Here is a 17,757-nt window from a genome sequence, read left to right as displayed (position 1 = left end):
ACCCACCCTTAAAGGGGGTAAAGGGGACCCCTGACCATTAGGTCCAGTCATGACCGACTCTGGGGTTGAGGCGCTCATCTCGCTTTATTGGCCGAGGGAGCCGGGGTTTGTCTGCAGACAGCTTCCGGGTCCTGTGGCCAGCATGACTAAGCCACTTCTGGCGAACCAGAGCAGCACACGGAAACTCCGTTTACCTTCCTGCTGGAGCAGTACCTATTTATCTACCTGCACTTTGACGTGCTTTCATACTGCTAGGTTGGCAGGAGCAGGGACCGAGCAACGGGAGCTCACCCCGTTGTGGGGATTCAAACCACGACCTTCTGATCGGCAAGTCCTAGGCTCTGTGGTTTAACCCACAGCGCCACCCACGTCCCTGCAGTGTTATAGTCCCTCCCCATTATACTCTTAAGGCCACATTTGCAACACACATTTGAAGCACTGTGATACGACTTTAATTAGTCATGGCTTCCCCCAAAGGATTATGGGAGCTGAAGTTTGTCAATCATTCCCTCTTCTCTGGGAACTCTGGGTATTGTAGCTTTGGGAGGAAACTAGGGGTCTCCTAACAACACTCAGCATTATAAAGGCTTTTAACAAATACATTGATTTGTAGCTACTTCAGTCTGATTCTTAATCATTCTATGGACAGAGCCAAAAAATCTCTGCAAAATTAGGTTACGCTGAATTCTAAAAAACCAGAATACATACAGTGGTACCTTGGTTTACAACCATAATCCGTTCTGGAGGTACGGTTGGAAACCAAAATAGGTTGTAACCCAAGGCACACTTTCGCCAATGGGGCCTCCATAAAAAAAGGGTTGTAATCCAAAGAAAATGGGTTGTAATCTAAAAAAAAAGGGGACATGCACTTCTGGGTTTGACGTGGTTGTAATCCAAAATGGTTGTAATCCAAAACTGTTGCAAACCAAGGTACCACTGTACATATTTTAAATATGCATTTGTGTCCCCCCCCCAAAAAAAATAAAGAGCCAAGAACAAACCTTTGCACGAATCATCCTCTATTGGCTGCTTGAAAGCTGTTATGTCACTGAACGTGCAAAGAAACAAAACAACTTTGTCCTGTTCATTTCGAATTGGAGCAATTTTCACAAAGAACCAAACAGGAGTCCCTGGGGGAAAAACAACACACACAAAAAAAAACTGGTCAATGACATAAAAGCTGTACAGCATGCCAACCATATTGTTTAACGGGGAGAGGCATTGCTTCAGCAAACAAGCAGAAGGACAAAAGGTTATATGGTGGCAGCAGAACAGCAGAAACAACTGACTGCAAACATATACCCACTTACCTGGGAATGTGCCCCATTGAATTCAATGGGGCTTACTTCTCAGTAACGTGTACAGCATCAGTGGACAGCATGTGGTCCACAAGTCACATTCACCCTTTGACTACTCTCTGTGAGGCCCACCAAGCCCCAGGGAGTCCCACCACACATTTAAATCACTGTTATACCACTTTAATAGCCATGGCTTCCCCCAAAGAATCCTGGGAGTTGTAGTGTGTTGAGGTTACTGAGAGTTATTGACCCTTACTTCCCTCACAGAGCTACAATTCGCAGAGTGGTTTAAGAATCAGACTTTCTGCCCAAGAAACTCTGGGAACTGTAGTTCTGGGAGGGGAAGTCTTCTAACAGCTCTCGGCACCCTTAGCCAACCACAGCTCCCACATCAAATCAGCACAATCTTTGCACAAGAGGAAGGTGTAAGCAGGCTTGGGGAAAACTTGGCATTTGCAGAACTATGCAAAATATTAAGGGGGAAAACCTGAAGTGGGAGTGGAACACCCCCCCAACCCAATGAGAACTGAGCATAGTAAGCGGCTATAGAATGCTCGCTGTCAGTGAGAGAGAGGGAATGGGAAACTGGGGGAAATGGGAATGGAGTGGCTGGAATCCTGAACAGGAAGCACTCCATGCTGCAACATTTTGTTGCAGTTCCCATCTGTAAATTAGATTTCCAATGATGCAACTATCTTCATTGATATTTGGTTAGTTTGGTTGGTCAGCGGAAGCACATTCCTGTACTTCTGACGAACAACAGCAGTGCAAGGATGCAATAAAATAAGTAAGCCCCCCCTCCCTGCCCCCACCTTTTTCTATTGGAATCCTAGCATTCTACTACCTGCAAGAAGTCCAACATTGCAGGAGAAGGAATGAGAATTTTGGTTTTGCTTCAAAAGCATGCAAACCTTCTTTGAATGGAGGTCAGAGTAGTTCAAAAGAAAGAAGGATGTTCATCAAGGGAAATAATGGTGCTATCTTGCTCCTTTCAACTCTCTTTTATATATAGAGAGAGGGAGAGAGAATGGATCTGTTTGCAACCAGTCACAAAATGCAGAAATTGAGGTCATTGTTGAAATGCAATTGTTGGGGGGGTCTTTGGGTGCAATGAATACTGTAAACACATAGCCTAGACTGTGTATACTCTCCAAGAAACAAACAGATACTCTGCATTGACATAATTTATTTTATTTGTTTATTAGAGCATTCATATCCCACCGTTCTAGTGTAAATACACCGCTCAGGGCAGCTGATCCAGATTCCCTTCCCAAGAAAATCATCACAACATGTATAAATTATGCTGCCTGGCTCACATTACATAACCCTGTTTCTGCTCATTTTAGAGAGGAACGTTGGGAAAATTCACAAAGCTTGGATATAAGGTTTGGAGGGGTCATAAAGTTCTCCTCAGAGTCGAAGTGAGCTTCAAAGCTTTAAAATTACCCTGGGGCCACAGAGTTGAAGGCAGCACACTCTACCCCCACCTACCATCAGCCAGGGCACCAAGGTGACTATGAGGTTCCACTCCTGCCTCCCAAGCGAATGTCACAGCAAGATGGAGACCAACTTCCACCAGCCAAAGAAGGAGCAGCTGCAGGGAGACCACTTCCCTCTGCTCTTTGACCAGAAGAATGCTCTGCTCTGACTGACAGTTGCCCTGGGACCGCAGATGCAAGAAGCAAGGGCATTCTGGCCCCATCCATCATTCAGAGGAACAAGGGCCAACAATTGCTATTCAGGCAAGGACATCAGAAGGGGAGATCGGCATGGATAAAAATGCCTCCTCACAGAATCATAGCTCAGCAGTTTGTTCTGGCCTTCAAAACAGACTTCCTTTTTCCTTCCAGTGCCCTTCTCCTTGGCATTAGCCACTTTGGGAGACAGCAAGCGTCTGAAAAGATGATTATTATTTTTTAAGCAAATAAATATGTAGGGGCAGCTTGGGGGTTTCTCCAAAGGCTGAAGCTGCTGTGGAATGTGGTGGCTAAATTGCTCATGGGAGCGAATTACCACAGGCGCATAAGACCCTGAAGGATTTACGGTGTCTACCAATCAGCTACTGGGCCAAAGTCAAGGGGCTGACATATAAGGCCCATACAGTCGTATATCAGAAGTCAACAGAATCAGTTCCGGAGGTCCGTTCGTCTTCCGAAACGTTTGACTTCCAAAGTGCAGCTTCTGATTGGATGCAGGAAGCTCCTGCAGCCAATCGGAAGCCGCAGAAGCCCCACCAGATGTTCGGCTTCTTAAAGAATGCTTGAAAACCAGAACACTCACTTCTGTTTTTTGATCATTCAGGAGCCAAAACGTTCAACTCCCAAGGTGTTCAGGAGCAGAGGTATGACTATATAACTAACATATAAGGCCCTATGAAGCTCAGGACTAGGTTACATGAGAGACCGCCTTATCTTTTACATACAGAGTATATCACTGCTGTCGGCAGGAGAGTTCCAAAGATCTGAGAAGCTCACTCCACTGAACTTGGAGCAGGGCTTTTTAGTGTGGCTGCCCCCATCCTGTGGAACAATGTTCCTGTTGAAATACAAGAGGTGCCCACTATCTGCACTTTCTGGGAACAAATGAAGACTGCTTTATTCCAACAGGCTCCCCCAGCTGGGTCTTTACCGCTTGTTAGGGTTTTCGCCTTGTTTTAAATATACTTGCTGTTTTTAACCCTTTGTTATTGTTGTTGTTTAGTCGTTTAGTCCTGTCCGACTCTTCGTGACCCCATACCAGGCACTCCTTTACAATCAGGCATACCAGGCATTCCTTTACAATTTAACCCTTTACAATTATCTTATATGCAACACGCCTTAAGACAGCGGCTTAGAAGGCAAGCCACCAGCCAGTATTAATAATTACAATATGAAAATAAAATAATTCTATGACTTGGCTTAACACCTGAGCAACAGATGAATTCCTGGCTTGTTCACACACCTCAAACCACCTCCCACCATCCACCTGCCCTGCTTCCTCAAGCCTGGATAGCTCAGTTGGCTAGAGCATGATGCTGATAATGCCAAGGTTGCAGGTTTGATCCCTGTGTGGGATAGCTGCATATTCCTACATTGCAGGGGGTTGGACTAGATAGTCATCAGGGTCCCTTCCAGCTCAACAATTCTATAAGCCTCCCTCCCTCCCTCCCTTTAAATCACATTTACTTGGGAGTAAGTCCCACTGAATTCAGTGTGGCTTACTTCTGAGTAGACATGTATAGGATTGCACTAAATGCTACCCCAGCCGGATATACCAGCTGCACACTAGGCCTGCTACGAAAGCTAGGCATGTGTCACCTCTCCTTTAATTACTGGCTATGGCAAAGCAGACGGCTGAGTTTTGGTTACATAATAGTTACAGCTGACCTTTGAAACTCCCTCAATCAATATTACACTATTCATTTTTAATGCTGCTGCTGCTGTACATGATGCAGGAAGCTGCGCATTCTTCCCAGGATTCGTTAGTGAGCAAGTCAAGTGTCTGCAATTGGGATGGGTTAGGCAGGCCATGCGGGCGAAAACGAAGTTTTTAGATACATAAGCCGAGCGAAATCTCTTGCATCTGACCGACTGCTTTTAAGATTAATGCACCGGAAATTCGGCGAGGTACTAATTCTGCTCCATCCTAGCAAGCAGAACACATAGTGAGAAGCGGGGGGGTGGGGGTGGGGGCTGGCCCTTCACAGCTTCCCGGGAGGAAAGCATAGTGTGGTTATGCTGATAGACCCAGCAAAGCCATTTCCAGCGTCTTAAAAGGCTTCTTCCTTCACGCTTGTCTACCATCGAACCCATCCGTGGGCTGGCTGAGAAGAGGGTCAATAGGTCAGAACGCTACATGTTAAGATGAAGAAATCCTATTTCATTCCCCCGAGGAAGAATCAGAAAGGGCTGAGGTTACTCTGTTGAACTAGAAATATCTGAAAAGTGGTTAAAAAAGAAAAATAAGTCGTCAGCCCAACAGCTCTTTTGAAATGATGTATCGGTTGGTTGTCTCTTTAGTATGCTTTTAAATGAGTCCTGGGGGGGTGCAACAGATTTAAACTAACACCAACAGGACTTGTGGGGAATCATAGAACTGGAGAGCTGGAAGGGACCCTGTGGATCATCTAGTCCAACCCCCTGCAATATGTAGCTGTCCCGTGTGGGGATCGAACCTGCAACCTTGGTGTTATCATAATAAATAATAATAAATTTTTATTTATACCTTGCCCTTCTTGGTTCAAAAACCGGGCTCAGGGCAGCTAACAACAAATTTAAAACACTTTAAAACACTTAATTATAAAAGCAGCATAAAATACAGTATAAAAACATGAATAACAATAAAAATCAAAAATTAATTAGACAATCCCCAGGGCTAGCTGGCTGAATTGGTCCTACTTGGGCCAGTGAGGAGGCCAGGGGAGAATTAGCTGTGGGGTCTCAGAGCGGGTGATCTTCATAAAAGGGGAGGGGGAGGGAAGAGAAGGGAAATAAAAGATCAGGCTGAATTCAAATTAAAGGCCAGGCGGAATAGCTTTGTCTTACAGGCCTGATGGAAGGAGGTTAAATCCTGAAGGGCCCTAGTCTCATGAGACAGAGCATTCCACCAGGTCGGAGCCAGCACTGAAAAGGCCCTGCCCTGGTGGAGGATAGTCTAACTTCCTTAGGGCCCAGGACCTCTAAACTATGGTTAGAGCACTATGGTTAGAGCACTAAGCTCTAACCAACTGAGCTATCCAGGCCCACGGCTCAGTGGCAGAGCATCTGCTTTGCCTGCAGGAGGTCCCAGGTTCAATCCCTGGCACCTCCAGGTAGTCCTGAAACTTCAGGTAGGGTGTACATCCCTGTACGGAACAAAAGGAGTCCAACAGGAATCTGAGTGGTTCTCCCGGTGCTCTTATCCTTTCCTACAGATTAGCGCTGGCCACTTTGTGCTGCAAAACTGCCCCGAGCAGAATCCTGTCTCAGAAGGAGCAGTACTTTAGGCTGTACTATAATAGGCAGGAAGGGAACAAGCTGAACATGAATAAAAGATGACAAGCGAGGCAACGATCGGGTAGGGAGGCGTTATTCGGTCCTTGTAAGAGCACGCCAAGTCTCTGAAAACAGACAAGCAACCAGATTGCCAACACTGAGGCTTGCAGTCAGGAAGGACACAAGAAGAACCTGGCTAGATCGGACCAGCGGCCCATCTAGTCCAGAATTCTGTTCTCACAGTGCCCAACTAGATGCCCATGGGAAACCCGTGAGCAGAACTTGAGGGCAATGGCACTCTTTCTACTTGCAGTTCCCAGTACAGTGGTACCTCGGGTTAAGTACTTAATTCGTTCCAGAGGTCCGTTCTTAACCTGAAACTGTTCTTAACCTGAAGCACCACTTTAGCTAATGGGGCCTCCTGCTGCTGCCATGCCACGGTACTATTTCTGCGTTAGCGGAGTCTGTAACCTGAAGCGTATGTAACCTGAAGTGTATGTAACCCGAGGTACCACTGTAACTGGCATTCAAAGGCGTAATGTCTCTTGACAGTGGAGCCAGAGGATAATAATCATCACTAGTAGCCATTGATAGCACTGTCCTCCATGAATTTGTCTAATCCTCTTCTAAAGCCATCTAAGTTGGTGGCCATCAATGCCTCCTGAGGAAGGAAACTGGGAAACCCAAATAAAATAATTGTCCCCTGTCCTTCAGATGATGATGGTGGTGATAATTTTGATTTACTACCTCCCTCTTCACCCTAAGGTCCCAGTGTGGGCTACGACTTAAAACGGAAAGGGGTCAAACTATCACAAGAGATGATGAAATTTTGGGAGGTTGAATAGTTACAAAGGAATGGTCTCGGTGGTGGGGTGCACATTTTTATTCTTATTTATTTATGATTATTACTTTGTCAAAATAAAAGAATAAGAATAATAAAAGAAAAGGGAGGGGAGAATGCAATCACAAAAAATGGGATGTGTTTCAGGTATCAAAGGCCAGGATAAATTTGGGATTAGGCTTTTAAATCTGTGTTTTGGAGAATGCTGGGATTCTGCAGCACCATATCAGGATTTCTTCAATAAGAAGGTCACTAATGGCAGAAAGACAGCTTAACACCCCTCCCTTAAAACAGGGGTAGGGAATCTGCAACCCTCCAGATCAGCCTCAGGCCAGAGGTTAAGGATGATGGGAGTTGTAGTCCAGCAATATCTGGAGGTAAAAGACCAGTGCATATTGCCTGGGGCTGATGGGAGTTGTATTCCAACAATGTCTGCATTGAGGACACCAGGTTGGTGATGGCTGCTGTAATTAGTCAGGTATCCAATCTCCGTAAAAAGATTGTTTACTTACACTCACTGATGCTTCCAGTTACAATTTATGATTGGCAATCCTGTTACTGTACTCCAAGTAAAGGTATAATCCTCATCACTCATCACTCACACCTCCTGAAAACTTGTTAGTGCCAAGGAAAGGGCAGGGGGGAATAGTACTCCCAGCGATGATGTCTTGTTAAACCACATCTCATGATCTGCTCTCCTGCCTGCATTTCTGGCTTCAACGTGGCACTGTTGAAAGGTGAGTGAAAAACCTGACTTACTGTTCTTCTTGTACATCAAGATTTCAAAGGAGTTCATCTCGTAGTTCTCAAACGTCTGTCGAACTTTATCTATGGTGTCTTTGTCAGTCAGCTCTCCGTACATAAAACTGCAGGGAAAGTGGAAAGACGTTCAAAGTAAGATAGAAGGCAGTCACAGGCAAGGCATATTGACACAACAAGACATTTACAAAAATGTATTAATGGTTATTAGGGTACTCTCAGTAGGATTTGCATACTTAGCCACTGGAGCTTGTTTGTTGACACTAACTATTCCCATGAAGAAGAGACTTTTGTTTGAAACATGTCAGTATTTGGACTTTTTTATTTAAAAAAAAAAATCAGCTTACTATATGTCAGGCTTGGGGAGAGCGGTTTCCTCCCTCCCTTTGGCCGTGGGTAAGCAGAACAAAGCAAAAATCGTCTCTTACCATTTAAAGAGATTTTAATGATCCCAGCTCAAGAACGAAGAATCCATCTCGGAGTAAAGGTGCTCCCACTTAAGGTTTCCACCCACTTCCCCCTTAGTCACTTCTGCTGCTTGCAACCTGATCTCGCAACCACCATGCCTTCTGTGCAGCTACCCTATCTAATCTCCTTGACCTTGGACTGGACAGCTGGACACTTTCCAGGGAACCAGAGTCTGTTAACTCTCTCTCTCTCCCTGTTCTTCTTCTCCTAGCTGTTCACCCCCCCCTCCCAGTTCCTCCAAACTTTTGTCTTCTGAACTATGTCCCTCTGCTAACCGCAGTTCCAAATCTATACTGTCCCACTGCTCCTGGGAAGATTCAGCATCCTGTTCAGGAGCAGGGAGAGGGGGAAGCTCCCACCATTCCTCATCTGTGCAGCACGGTCCCTGACACTATATTCTCTTCTTTTTGTTGCACCATTTCTCTCTCCCTCTGTACATGTGTGTGTGTATGTACCTGCCCATTTTAAACATTTTTCTTCTCAGAAAACCGGGGAAAGGCTATCAATGGCTACTAGCCATGACGACTATGTTCTGCCTAGTCATTGACAGTAGCCATGTTCCTGAACACCAGATGCTGGAAACCACAGGATGTAAGAGTGAACAGGTTCTGCTTAAGGATGTTCCATAGGCATCTGGTTGGCCACTGTGAGATCAGGATCCTGGACTAGATGAGCCATTGGTCTAGATGGCTTTTCCTATGTTATTAACCCAGGGAATTGTAGTTTTCAGACAGGAGCCAGCCTTGTTCCTAGATGGCCAGTTTGTCAACCATTCATCCCAAGTTGTTTGCACACAAAAAATGCCAGCATGACAATGTTTCAAACTACCTTAGAGCATGAAGAGCATGGGTCATGACTTGAAGGCCACCAGTGTAGTAAGCGAGATTTTGGACTTTGACAAGGGAAACCTGGATGCAGATTCCAGTTTAGTTATCTAGGCAACCTTGGGTGAGGCAAGGCCTCTCAGACTAACGTCCCCACAAGATTGCTGTGAGTACAAAATGGATTTTTTTTTTATTTTCTGCTAAGTACTTTAAAAGAAGGAGAGAATACAGAAGTGCCATGGCCATTTTGATCTTGCTAGTTTTGTGTTTGGTATCCTTCCTGTGTGGTTTACTGGTGCCAAACATGATGAATCTGCACATTATCTTACACTCTTGGAGGGATGAGGAACTTGGGGCCCTCCAGATGCTGTTAAACTGCAGCTCCCATCACCCCTGGCTGTGATGGCCTGGGAATCGGATTCAGAGGCTGAACCTGAGGAATCCCAGCCTGCACAGGAGTCCCCGCCTCCAGGGCCGGCTGAGCTGGGGCAGGGGCTTGAACCTGAAGGGCCCTCACCTGTGCTGGATCCTCAGGAGCAGACACCAGCTGAATCCGCTCTGGCTCCGGAGGTGATCGAGGACCCATTGCCTGCAGGTGCTCCTCTCCCAGCCCTGTCAGGGGAAGGGGAAGTTGCCTCTGGGTCCAGTAACCCTCCAGCCTCTCCTCAGCTGCAGAGGCTCAGGGCAGAGAGGCGAAGGAAACTAAGTTCTCACAGGAGGAGTGCTCGCCTTAAGGCCAGGAGAGACGAGTCACCTATGGGCCAGGACCAGCCTATGCCTCAGAGGAGATAAAGGCCAGTCAGCCCAGTCCCAGGTTGCAGGAGCAACATCGTTGGTAACCTGTTCCTGCTCTTCCAGAGTTCCTGACCACGCCCAGCTCCTTGCCTTGGACCCCGCTTCGCCCTTGACGGACAACCTCCATACCCTCGACCTAGGACTGGACTCAGACCACGCCGCACGGTAACCCCCTCCCCCCCGGGACCAGCACACTGGCCATGCTAGCTGGGGTGGCTGGGAGATGGAGCCCAGCAACATTTAAAGGGCTACAGGTTCCTCATCCCTATCCTAAAAGCTCCCTCCTGAATAAGTCCTGCTCTCTCAGCCACAAAATCCAGCTGTGGTTTCTACAGCCTGGCAAAGATTAAACTGACTAGTGGGCTGATCAGATTGTTTTCATTCAACCCGAGCAAGAACAAAGCAACATTTGCAAGTTACCGAACGGAAAGCAAATCTGCCCTGAAATACCTGCAGGTGCTGCTTTTTTGCATAACTTCTGCTCTGTGGTATCCCGAGAGCTTGCAAAATCCATCATTGCTGTACACAATGGGCCAATCCACTATCTGGGCATTGCCCAAGACAAAATTGGTATCTGCTTGAAAAAGAAGACATTTACAGTATTAGATAAAATAGCTGCATGGCACAGTAATGGGTTAGACCACAGACTCCCCCCCCCACATACATGCGCTCGCATGCACGCACGCACACACTCATTCTGGGGGCAAAGCAGTTCCCAGCTCTCTGAGGCTCTTCCTTATTCCATTCAAGGACCAGATTGACACCCAGCTCAGCAATGCTCTAGCTCCCAATGCTCCCCCCCCAGTCTACAAAAGTATATTTTAAATTTCCCTCCCCAAACTCAAACTATCCAATCAAAGTCAGTCTCAGCAGATATGCATCCTTGTGAATACAGTGGTACCTCGGGTTAAGTACTTAATTCATTCCGGAGGTCCGTACTTAACCTGAAATTGTTCTTAACCTGAAGCACCACTTTAGCTAATGGGGCCTCCTGCTGCCGCCGCACCGCTGGAGCCCGATTTCTGTTCTCATCCTGAAGCAAAGTTCTTAACCTGAAACACTATTTCTGGGTTAGCGGAGTCTGTAACCTGAAGCGTATGTAACCTGAAGCATATGTAACCCAAGGTACCTCTGTAATAATAATAATAATAATAATATTTTTTTATTTATACCCCGCCCTTCCTTGTTCAGAAAACAGGGCTCAGGCCAGCTAACAACAAATTTAAAACACTTAATTGTGATACAACAAAAAACAGCATAAAATACAGTATAAAAGCATGAATAACAATAAATTCAAAGTTCAAAAATCAATTTAGGGGGGAAATCCATCCAATAAACATTAAATAGTCACCAGGGCTAGCTGGCTAAATTACTCCTATTTGGGCCAGCAAGGAGGCCAGGGGAGAATTAGCTGTGGGGTCCCAGAGCGGGTAATCTTCATAAAAATGGGAGGGGGAGGGGAGGGAGGGGAATAAAAGATCAGGCTAAATTCAAATTGAAAGCCAGGGAGAATAGCTCTGTCTTACAGACCCTGCAGAAGAAGGTTAAATCCTGCAGCGCCCTAGTTTCATGGGACAGAGCGTTCCTGAATGGACTCGCAGCTTTTTGGTCTATGTTCTTATACTTCCCATATCTACACAAGTCTGTCCAGGGCAGTTCAACAACAGTACAAGACTGCCTCAGTGTTTGACCTCTCATTCGCTGGCTGCTGTTGTGCCCTGTCTTCCAGACATTGTCAGTTCATTTCACTTTTAATTTGTACACGACCTTTCTGCATTACTATACACAAGGCGATCTACCGCAACAAAATATACAACAAAGAACACACATCCAATAATAATTTGATCCAACGCAAAAAGTCATAATAAAACATAACTTTAAAAATGGAATGACTTCTATTAAATAAAGTAATATCCAATCATCTTTTAAAATACAATAGTACACAATAAAATTAACTCCCAAAACATCAGCAAATAATAAACAGAAATTCACTCTTAACTATTGCAATAAATAATTATTAAACCATGATCAATAAAAATAACTGTAAGTCACAGTGCATAAAATACCACAATACATACAAAAACCATGTAAAAGGAGAGAAACCAAGACATACAACTTATAAAACTACCCCTCCCCCAACTCCTATTCTCCCTTCCCAGCTGCTTCTGCTGCTCTGGTATGCCCCGCGGAGGACCTTAAGGTCCACTAATGACAACACCTTGGAGGTCCCAAGTCACAAGGTGGTTAGATTGGTCTCAACTAAAGCCAGGGCCTTTTCAGTACTGGCCCCAACATGGTGGAACACTCTGTCACAAGAGACTAGGGCCTTGCGGGACTTGACATTTTTCCGCAGGGCCTGCAAGACAGAGCTGTTCCGCCTGGCCTTTGGTTTGGACTCAATCTGACCCTTATGTCTTCCCTCCCCTTACGGTTTTGATTTATGGGCTACTTTTAAAATGAGGCTGTTTTTTAAACGCATTTTAACCTGTATTTTAAATTGGGGGGTTTCGGGTGTTTTTTTCTCCCTATTATGTTTCTATTGTAATTTTACTGGTATTAGCCACCCTGAGCCCGGCTCTGGCCGGGGAGGACAGGGTATAAATAAAAATTATTATTATTATTATTATTATTATTATTATTATTATTATTATTATTAAAATCATGGCCTGGGAGAAGCTCGTCGCTCAGCTGGGAATGACTGAGGGTGGGGGGAGGCAAGTCTCTTCTTTGCACTTCCTTGCTGAGGAAGCTGACTTCTGCTGCATCATTTTAGAGTCTTTGTGTAGGTCTTCTTCTGCTGGGGCAAATGTGCTTTCTCTCCTAGATGCCTGCCATGACCACTATGGAAAGCAGTGCTCATCAGACGAAAGGAAGAAATGTTTCATTATCACAACTTCTGGTCATCATAGAATTGTAGAGTTGGAAGGAACCCCAAGGGTCATCTAGTCCAACCCCCTGCAATGCAAGAAATATTTTCTTTGCCCCCCTGTTCATGTTGGCTGCTGCCATGGTTTTCTCAGGAAATGAAGAAGATCCTTGGCTACAAAGCCTCAATCAAGCATGGTTTGACATCCACCAATGAAGCTTTTCTATAAAGAAAAGTGTTCTGAATCATCTGATAGTATTTGGTATAATGCTGTCCATGCAGAAATGTTGCACTTCAATCCTCGTATCCCTCTGACCATTGTCACATCTTACTTCTGCCACTGAACCATCGCACGCAATGTGGCAGGCTATGAGCTTTGTCGAGGGTGATAACCTTATCTATAGCTTGCAAACCCTTCATCCTTACTTGGAGTGTGTGAGAAGGGCTTCTGCAATGCTTCTTTATCCTCACCACCAGAAGAAGGAAAAAATAGAAAGTAATCTTTTCCACGGGATATGATTCCCTTCTCTTTTCTAAATATTTTAGTAGCTTGGGAACCAGCTGGTCAGCTGCACAATTCTACATTGTTTTTGCGGACAGCAGGATACAGATCTGTGCCAAAGTCCAAAACTGATTCACAAACGCAAGCCTACTCCCGTTCAACAAACAGCTTCACCAAATGTTGAAGGAACATCATGTAGTTATTTGATAAGAATATGAAAAATCATGAAAGATCATTTTCTGAAAAATCAGTTAACATCAGCTCTTGCCACTAGGCTTTGCAAGTACAGTGGTACCTCGGGTTACAAACACCTCAGGTTACAGACTCCGCTAACCTGGAAGTAATACCTTGGTTTAAGAACTTTACCTCAGGATGAGAACAGAAATCACACGGCGGTGGCACGGCAGCAGCAGGAAGCCCCATTAGCTAAAGTGGTACCTCAGGTTAAGAACGGTTTCAGGTTAAGAACGGACCTCCAGAATGAATTAAGTTCGTAACCAGAGGTACCACCGTACCAGCAATCAGCTGGTTGCCAACGCTGAAAAAGTCCTGAACCTTTTCCAGCATGGTTTGATTTCAAACCAAGAGGGCAAAGGAAAATGTTTCACCTGGTATCATGATGACACCAGGTGACTGACAGGTAGGCAGCCTCACCCTCCTGTCAAAATGGCCGGCAGGAACTGAGGAACCTAAGCACCAAGCAATGGCACCCCACTCCTGCCCTATTGAAACATGCCATTGCGTGAAGGATCAACTGCCTCAATGGGTCTAGAGTTGACTCAATCATAACAGAAGACTCCTGGCACCATGAAATAGATACCGGTACCTAAAAGAAACAAAGCCCAGCCAGGCTATTGCTGGGACAAAAGAAAGAAGGATAATCATTTTGAGGGAAGAACATTATAAATCAGGTTTGGATCTCTCTCTCAACTAATACTTTGTAGTCCATGATCACATTCTTGATTACGGGTCAGGAAAGGAGTATCAGGAGTGTTCTAGCTTGATTTTCTTTTTTGATTATCTCAAGATGAAACTGATCTGATCTGTCCATTGCAATTTCAGGAACCCTTTTGAGTTTCAGAGACCGTGTGCTCAGATATATTTTCATACTGCAGTTATAATGGTGGTTATTTATAATTCAACTGACTGGTCTTGAGCAATTCATTTAAGAAGTCCAGCACATTCAAAACTTTTCCAAAGTAAACTGAAAACTGGCATGCAGATGCTAAATTCTTGTACAAACTACTTTTAAAAGAGAAGGGGAGGGGAAGAGAGAATGTGACTTCGCATAATTATTTGGTCAAAGACTAAGACAACTTGTTCAAAATTCAAGTTGAAGTGTTTAATCTAACCTTTATCAAGGTTTTTCTTTTGCATAGTTAGCCTCTATGTTGGTGATAATCTCAGTTACTGGAGAGAAAGGCATAGTGCTTTTGGGGGGTGGAACAATTGCATTTGTAATTTTATAGTTTTGTTATATTGCATTATGTCTTATTGTAAGCCACCTTATTTATTATTTTAATAGAAAAGCAGGGCTTATATATTAAGCTAAAACTAAACAACATAGTCACTTTGGAGACTAGTGTGAAAACTTGTACATCTTAACACAGAGATAGATAGATAGATAGATAGATAGATAGATAGATAGATAGATAGATGATAGATAGATAGATGATAGATAGATAGAGAGAGAGAGAGAGAGAGAGAGAGAGATAGATGATAGATAGATAGATAGATAGATAGATGATAGATAGATAGATAGAGAGAGAGAGAGAGAGAGAGAGATAGATGATAGATAGATAGATAGATAGATAGATAGATAGATGATAGATAGATAGATAGATAGATAGATAGATAGATAGATGATAGATGATAGATAGATAGATAGATAGATAGAGATGATAGATAGATAGATAGATAGATAGATAGATAGATAGATAGATGATAGATATAGATAGATAGATAGATAGATAGATAGATAGATAGATAGATAGATAGATAGATAGATGATAGATTGACAGATGATTGATAGATAGATAGATAGATAGATAGATAGATAGATAGATGATAGATAGATAGATAGATAGATAGATGATAGATAGATAGACAGATAGACAGATAGACAGATGATAGATAGAATCCCAACTTGGCTTTCAGTACTCAAAAAAGAAGTATCTGTATATTTCACAATAGCAATTAGCAGAATAAATGGTGGAGATGTTCATGCAGGCAACAACTTTTGCAGCAGGTGGGCTAAAACTCCAAACACCATAAACTACTTTATCCGTAAGTAAAATCTGGAAAACCAATGTCTTTTTCCTGGCACATTATATGCATTATACTCTGACTGGGAAGCAGAAAGAGTTTGTTGTGAAGCATGGTCCCTTCACTAATCATTTCATTACATTGAAGATATCTTCCAATCACTTTGAGCCCTAGGTAAAAAGTGTGGAAATTAGGCTTGAACTTTCTGCCTTTAAATGTATCCTACAAAAAGACTAGAGGAAACTTTGCAAATTTTAGCCCCAGTTCAGTGGGGCAACTGACTGCCAAAATCCAGTTACAGATAGGTAGCCGTGTTGGTCTGCCATAGTCAAAACAAAACAAATTCCTTCCAGTAGCACCTTAAAGACCAAATCTTTAAGGTGCTACTGGAAGGAATTTGTTTAAGGTGCTACTGGAAGGAATTTGTTTTGTTTTGCCAAAATCCACTGAGACATTGTACCCAGATTTGCCATCATGGATATCATTTAATGGTAAGGTGCTGAGTATGTCCTAGAATGCACTCTCAGTTCCTGTGGGGCAGCAATGAGACCCAGTAGCGTCCCTTGTCAGCTAGATAGGCACCCAAGTGTCCTCCAGAAATCTCTGTAACACAGGAGCTCTGATACTCATGCGCTGCTCAGCGTATGCGTTATGTACTGAAGTTCTCTCCCTGGGCCAGCAGGGGGATACTGTAGATAGTTCAGGTCCACATATGCAAATAAGGGATCGAAAGTGATGTTCAGTGATTGGATAGTTACAGAAAATGGTTACAGTTGCGTTCTAGTGGAGCTCTATATAAGCAGGCTGACTGAACCCTTCAGTTCAGTTCTGTTCTGGCCTGTGAATAAACAAGAGCTGTTTGAAGAATCGCTGTGTCGTCTGATATGTTCACCCATTACTTAACAGTACAGTGTAGAAAGGGTTCCTTGAAGATGTGTGCTGTGTGCACACTATTGGCTTAAAAGCTATGTGGACACTATTGGCTTAAAACACAGCTAAGTTGTTCCTTTTCTAAATCTGAGTCAAAGCTGGATTGTGGAAAATGCATCAAAAACACAGTATTTCATAAGGAATGACAACATAGAATTGTGGCTGATGTATTGTCTGCACTGCTTCCCAAACTGGCAGTTTGAGTGCATACATAACCAGAATGTTTGGAAATCACTGGCCTACAGCAAGTAGGAAGAAGCGGAGGCTCCGAATCATTCTTATTCCCAAGGGTAGCTTATCCTGTTTACAGCAAAGAGAGAAAAAGAATGAAGTAGAAAAAGAAACAAGCATGTCCTTTTAGCACCGTTCCATAGTACTACGCCTCCATGTCTGTATTTTTAAAAAGCCGCCCACATTACATCTCACGACATATTTATTATTGTCAGCAGCAATTTCTCCAAGTGAGAGACCCAAATAAAAGAAGCATAAACATCCCTGTTTCTGAACTTCCCTCTTTTCCTGCCACCATCACCCTTTTTTCTCCGTAAAAGGCTTTCCTCATGCAATGGGCACGTGGGATTCAATCAACACGTCTTTAGTGATGTACACCCACTGCCCAATTGCATTTACAACAGGAAAAGTGATTTTTGCACTCCCTTTGAAGTAAAGCACGGTGACAATATAACTGCAGGACATTTTAACTGCTTTGTTTCTCCCAGCCTGTGTTAAATCCCCTTAGCTTTTCGCTAGCTCTTTGCTGGTCTTCCAGAAACAATAAAGCACATTAGCACTTACTGTGATTCATTAAGCCAAACCACTTCTCCTTCTAGGAGCCCATCCCTCCTGGAGATTATGTTCTCCTATTAACTCTATCTCACTCCCAACATGAACCAGTGTAAACTTCAAATTGCATTCTGTCCTAAATGTAATGACCATGTCAGAATGTCCTATTGGTTTTGATGTTCACAATATCCAGTCAAGAACATCGAAACAGGAGCAGATTGATGGATACTGGGGTCCAATACTGAGCTTGCAGTATCTTTCTACGGACATAATTTCAGATTAAGGGGCAAGGAACAAAAGTTTTCAGTACCAGGATAATATTAAATACCTGCTATTGGATTCACTCAGGGTTAAATTGTAAACACTGAGTATTTTAAGAGAAATAGCTGTAATTAGTCTCTGTCTTTTTATACCAAAAGAACTACCGTCTTTTTTGCTCTATAAGACTCACTTTTTCCCTCCTAAAAAGTAAGG

General features: G+C 43.9%; 1 protein-coding gene across 6 annotated transcripts in view; it reads right to left on the bottom strand.

Moving 5' to 3' along the window:
• Positions 1-17,757, bottom strand: part of KCNH1 (potassium voltage-gated channel subfamily H member 1) — a 223,006-nt gene that overhangs the window by 183,406 nt on the left and 21,843 nt on the right. For 4 of the 6 annotated variants that reach the window (XM_081854588.1, XM_081854589.1, XM_081854591.1 and 1 more), the window contains exons 2-4: positions 10,388-10,514; positions 7,851-7,957; positions 1,002-1,130 (exon numbers count right to left, since the gene is read on the bottom strand). In XM_081854588.1, the coding sequence (XP_081710714.1) occupies positions 1,002-1,130; positions 7,851-7,957; positions 10,388-10,514 (363 nt within the window). The remainder of the gene's footprint in view (positions 1-1,001; positions 1,131-7,850; positions 7,958-10,387; positions 10,515-17,757) is intronic. The other 2 variants (XM_081854592.1, XM_081854593.1) reach the window with 1 other exon arrangement.

This window comes from Podarcis erhardii (assembly GCF_964252035.2).
Source record: "Podarcis erhardii genome assembly, chromosome: 3".
Taxonomy (NCBI): domain Eukaryota; kingdom Metazoa; phylum Chordata; class Lepidosauria; order Squamata; family Lacertidae; genus Podarcis; species Podarcis erhardii.
This window is presented reverse-complemented; position numbering and strand designations above follow the sequence as displayed.